Source organism: Mus pahari, chromosome 5 (assembly GCF_900095145.1).
Source record: "Mus pahari chromosome 5, PAHARI_EIJ_v1.1, whole genome shotgun sequence".
Lineage (NCBI taxonomy): Eukaryota > Metazoa > Chordata > Mammalia > Rodentia > Muridae > Mus > Mus pahari.
The window spans coordinates 4160084-4166083 of record NC_034594.1 but is presented as its reverse complement, the minus strand read 5'-3'; the positions used below and the strand labels follow the sequence as shown (position 1 = coordinate 4166083).

Here is a 6000-nt window from a genome sequence, read left to right as displayed (position 1 = left end):
TCATATACAGTTGCTCTGTACTATAAAAAACAAAGTAGCATTTCTTCTGAACACATTTCTTATGACCTCATAGACTAATAACAGACGTCCTAGGTCAGTTTGACTCCTAATTTTTTGTTATCATTACTGCTTCTTCACTCTCTTTCTCTCTCTCTCTCCCTCCCTCTCTCCCTCCCTCTCTCCCCCCTTCTTCCACTCCTCTCTACCACCCCCTTCTCCCTCCCATTCTCTTTCTCTCTTTTTGTTAAATGCTAGGCTGCTCATGGTGACTCAAACCTAGTATCCTAGTATTCAAGAGGCTGAAGCAGGAGAATTTTTCTAAGTTGGAGGCCAGTTTGGGAACATAGTGAGTTCCAGCCCATCCTGGGCTTAAGAGTGAGTACCTGTCTCAATAAACAAACAAAGAAAAATAAAGAACAATTGAGCTGTGATCTTACAAATTTTACATAGACTTCACAGCATGACTTCCTGGTCTTTCCATTCCTTTCTTTGTAAATTTCTTGCGCCTCACTTTAGGAACTCCCAGACTGGCCTAAGAAATACTCAGCAAAGCTGGGCTGTTAAAACTATCTTTTTGGATTAGACCACTGTCTTTTTAGTCATTAAGCTAAAATAAGGACTCAGAGATCACAGATGGGATGACAAGTGACATGTCATGCTTCCCTGCTTTGCTGAGCCATCTTAAAGCCCTGCTTGGATAAGCCTGACAACTGCTTACCTCCAGCTAACTGAGTCTGTCTTCTTCTCCCTTGCCTTGCAGGAACATTTTCAGATGTGTCTGTGTTCCCAGAAAACCAAGCAGCGAAGAGGGAGGCCCAGACAGAAACTGGTATTTCCTCTCCTTCCTGCTTTGGTCTGCTTTTTCTTTCTTTTTTTTTTTTTTTTCTTTTCTGTTCTTTTCTTTTCTTTCTTTTTTTTCTTTTTTAGTTCTGTTTGCTCCCAAAAGACCTCTTGGATGATTGCCCACCGAACAGTGGCCCCATTCAGAGGAGTCCTGTGTGTCTTGTGTCTTCCCAAAGCTACCCCTGTCTTGCAAACTTACAGTTATGACAAACACAGAACTGTGGGCATGTTGTTTTGCTTCATAGAATACATTGAAACATCACACTTTGGCCAGAAATTACTTATTAAAACATCACTGCTTGCCCAGTAACTCTGTCACACGATCTGAGATATTTACATTATTAAACTCCCTGAGGAGGAAAACAGCCTCCAGAGGGTCTAAAGGATTACACTTGAGTTATTCATTTTATTGCCCATTTGTATTTGGTCATGGTGTTGGTGAAAGGGAGCTTCATTCCAAACAGGCTTCCTACCCACACTGTATTCTTAACTTTAGTTCTAATTACCTGAATATCACTGGGGGGCAGGTATGTGATATATATATATATATATATATATATATATATATGTTACGCAAGGTAACATGGTTTCATTAGTTTATTTTATACAGAATATATGTATTTCATAATTTTATCCAAGTGTGGCATGTTTCTACTGTGTATTTAAAACATTTCTGAATCGCATTGGTTCAGAATTGTTAAACAAAATATATTTAAAGCTGACATTGATTTAGCAGGGGGAAATATGATAAACATATAATAATGCCATTGCCCAGTTCAAAGCTTTATTAATCTGTCCCCAGATTTGTCCAATATTATTAATGGTGATCCTGTTGAAAATAGGCAGCCCGCTCACTGAAGCAGTCAATAAGATGATCCTTTTGGATAAACTCGTGCTTATAATTCACGGTCTTAGCTCTCCTTGACCTTCTAGAGCATGTTTGCTTGCTCCTTGGTCTCCAGCAAGGCTCCTTACACAGTTTCCTGGCCTTCAGTTTGTAGTCCAGGTCTAGATGCTATCCAGTGCCGCTTCCACTCAAGGTTTAACCCGGGGCTGCAAGTGTGGATGGGTACCCCTGAGCCTCCCATGGTGCCTCGCGGCTCTGACCTGGTCTTCAAGGCCTGCACATTCTGGTTGCTGCCTGTTTTTCACTTTCTTTTCTGTTCCATCCCACTGGGGACCACTGTTTAAGACAAGTGGGGCTACTTGTTAGTGGATACTGTGTGTGCTTTTACAGATCGCTACTTTATGATGCTTTTCCCCCTCCGAATCCCTGCAGTGTTCATGTGTGAATACCGTCCCCCCCTTTTACTTTGATGTGTTTGTCAATTATGTCTTCTCTGAACAGCAAGCAAAGTTAGTAATGATTCTTCTCTCTTTTGAAATAACTTCAACTTTCAAACCTTCAAATACGTATTCCGTTGTATTGAAATGGTATGTGAGGACAGATTATACCCCTACAGGATATCTGAGTCTGGTTTTCTTTGAATCCCAAGTATTCTTGGCACAATTCCCTAAACCTATTATTCAGTAAGTAATTATTCAGTGAATGATAAATTTTTCCTCTTTGTTCCAAAGTGCATGATGTAACTTACATCTCTTGGGGTATACAGATGTTGGTGTTTATAGTTTTTTGTTTTAGTTAAGCACATAATGAATATACTTAAAATCTAGATCTTGGGAGGCTATATTCAGAACCCTATTATGTTTTGTATAATCTAATATTTGACTCTCCAATTTAATCTTTTTCCCTTTCACAATTACATTGTGTAGTTTTATCTTGGTTCTTAAGAATTCTTATTGCTTAAAAAGAAGTAAAAAGAAAAAAAAATAAAATGAAAACCACCTCACGATGAACTCTGGGATATATGTGGTTTATTTTTATCAATATTTTAAAGTTATTGTGTACAAGTATAAGGAACAGTTGATGCTTCCAAACCACAATGAAGTACTAAAAGGGTTAAATATGAGGCTTAACTGGAAAATTGCAGTGCACAGGAGTCTTTAAGAATACTATAAGAAAATTTTGGTTTCACAGTTTCTACCATGGTCACTGCTCATTGTCCAAAGTGAAGGTTTATTTATTCTTAGCAATATTACATTTAATGTATGATCTTATGGTGGGTATAGATAGAGTGATGGTAGAACAGTTGCTTCGCATGTGTAATGCTTTGGGTTTCATTCCCAGGACTGTGAAATAAATTGTAAAGTATGGGCTGGTGACTTCTTATATCCACAGGGATATAAGAAGAAATTAGTGTACAGCCAGCTCTGGGTCTGAACCTCTTCTCACTCTTCTTCTCAAAGTTGTGTCTAGATGTAGCTAAATCAGTGTCAGGAGATATAAGATATAAGATGTAAGATATAAGATATAAGAATATCCCTTTGCTCCTGGATGCTCCTCCCATTGTGCTGCAAATCAGTTTTGAGCATTTCAGACAGAGTGGCAAACTGCAAAATGAAAAAAATAGCCAAAGGGGCTTAGCGCATACATTCATCAACTTCAAGTCAAACTATGTTTTTCCTCCTTTAATATTTTAAATGTATTACCAGTAATTCTAGAAGAGACTTGCAACACAATAACATCTTCATTGTCCCCCTGGAGGGAATCTTTAATTGTTTTAAAAGGCAAAAACAATTGCATTCTTATAAATATATTCATTAAAATGTGCATAAATACAGTTATTCAGTGGAGCTATGTCAGCAGAAGCTGGTGCTGTTGACTTTGTGCACGAGCTCCACTCGGGGTAGGATCAACAGTCTGATGTTGGAACATTAAGTCTCCCAAGGCATTACTGCAGCAGAGTGGCTGCTTACAGGGAGTGGTATTTAAAGTTATGCTCTTAAACCTTATAAAAATACACAAAATATTTGTCTCATTTGTTATTTCCATATCTTAATGATTATTTTATTTAAAAAGTAAAAGGATCAGTGACACAGTTCTGAGACTGCAGTAGCACAGCACATTGGCCTTTTCTGAGTATCAGCTTCTTTGTTTGGTCTAGGTTTGTTTTTCCTTTACCTGTTTGCATGCAAACAACTGCATGGCTCTTCAGAGCCTTTACCTTTTCATTTTTTAATTCACTGTCTTTGCTTTCCTTGATCTATTACCTCATCCTTTCCAAAACCATAGAGACCACTTGACTAGTTGCCAGAAGAATTAAAAATGTTAAACAGGACGGGAGAGATGCCCCAGCAGTCAAGATCACTGGCTCCTCTTCTAGATGACCCAGGAATGAATATGAGAACCCACATGGCCACTTACAGCTCTCCAGTCCCAAGGGATCTGAGGCCCTCTTCTGGCTTCTTTGGGCACCAGGCACATGAGCAATACATAGACATTTATCAGGCAAACACACACATAAAAGAAGAAAATAAAATTTAAAGCACAGAAAACATCAGGATGCCTGTTATTTCTTTTAAAAGGACCTCAGCCTCTATTGGAAAAACAGTTTTTAGTCACATGGGAATCTGAAATGAAAGTTCAGGTACATTCAGGCATGGTGAGTGGTGCTATGTTAGTGTAATCCTAGTACCATGGAAGCAGAAGGATTGCAGAAAGGTTGCAGGAGGAAGAGGAGGAGGAGGAGGAGGAGGAGGAGGAGGAGGATTACAGTAATTCAAATATAATTTGTTTATTAGAAATGCATAGGAAGTGTGAGAAAGACAATAAGGATACGTATTTTTAAACGGGAAAGGAGCCCACCTTAAAGCATAGCAAAGCTCTCCTCCCTTAAAGCAACAGGGAATCATTCACAGTCCCACAGCTCAGAAGTCGGGCTGAAGGCAGCTGCAGCAGAATGAGCCAGTGAAGATGCTAGGGGACTGTTCCACCTCAGCTTTCTCTGGCCTCGGAGATGGAGCTCTCAATCTCTGCAGTCCCCAAACCCTCTTCCTATGCATATTCACGCCATCTTCATTCTGTATGTGTCGCCTCTGTGGCTAAATTTATCCCCTGTTTAAAAGTCACAATGGATTAAAATCCACTCTAGCAATCTCAGTTTAACTTGATTAGCCTACAAAGAGTGTGCTTTCAAGGAATATTCTATTTGGTTCTGTGGGTTAGAATTCCAGCATGTTTTCTTTGAGAGTCCAAATACAATGTATAGGAACCATTCAGAAATTAAGACAAAGCTGAGATAGTTAATTCCAGTTAAAAAACAAAACAAAACAAAACAAAACAAAAAAAACAAAAAACAAAAAACAAAAAAAACAAAAGCAAAAACAAAAACCACCAGAGCAACAGTAACGCCTACTCTTCAGTTATCTCACTAAACCAGAAAGCCTGTAGGAGTATATATTTATAAACTCCCTCTCATCATGGTAGAGGGAACTCTGCATAACGGTTCTGAACTTGAGGCAAACAGTCTTTGGCAGGTAGAAAAAGCGGTGAGACGAAGACCTGCAAAGTGGTAAGAAGTGGAAACTTTGGACCACACTGTAGTTAACGGAAGGAAATATGGCAAGGAAGCAGCACTCACCGTAATCCCTTCAATAGATGTCAGCAAGACAGCGTGTAACACTGCTGAGAAACACAAAGCAAGTTAGGAACCAAGAGCAGGCTTGGGCTGGAGAGATGGCTCGGGAGTCAAGAGCATTTGCTGCTTCTGGAGAAGTGAAGAGTTCTGCACTGAAGTCAGGATCTCATACTCTGATCATATCCTCATCACCTGAGACTCCAGCTCTCTTCCAGCCTCCATAGGCATGCCGCACGTGTGCACATGCAGAAACACACAAACACAAAGAGAATGGAAAACCAAGGTCAGGTGTTAACCAGACCTGCAGTGTGGAAGATGGGCAGTAAGAGATGACTGTGGTGATCCCGTAAGCAGAGAGAGGAAGCAGTAAGGACCAGGGTCTGCCTAAGATGAGGTGAGCTCTGCATACGGCAGCAAGAGAGGAAGCCTTCCAACCTTAGAGTGGCTGCGGGGTTAGAGAAGCCTCTTTGGTCTGGATGAAAAAAATCTATATTTTTAAAGTATACTTTTGTACATTTTATACTCAGCTGCTGATTGTTTCTTCGATCCCCTCTCTGTATCCATACTTATTGGTCGCATTTCTAAAAACTAAAATCAGGATGAGTTTTCCCATAAGCGCTGTATCAAACACTGAAGAACAAAACTTTTTCTCAGAGTTCTGATTACCTATATAGAAATG

At 39.7% G+C, this 6000-nt stretch overlaps 1 protein-coding gene across 27 annotated transcripts in view; it reads left to right on the top strand.

Moving 5' to 3' along the window:
• The window catches only part of Rims1 (regulating synaptic membrane exocytosis 1), a 480520-nt gene that overhangs the window by 173013 nt on the left and 301507 nt on the right, over positions 1-6000 (top strand). For 24 of the 27 annotated variants that reach the window (XM_029538285.1, XM_029538283.1, XM_029538282.1 and 21 more), the window contains exon 3: positions 761-829. The exons of the other annotated variants lie outside the window; for them this stretch is intronic. In XM_029538285.1, coding sequence (XP_029394145.1) covers positions 761-829 — 69 coding nt within the window. The remainder of the gene's footprint in view (positions 1-760; positions 830-6000) is intronic. 27 annotated transcript variants of the gene reach the window in all.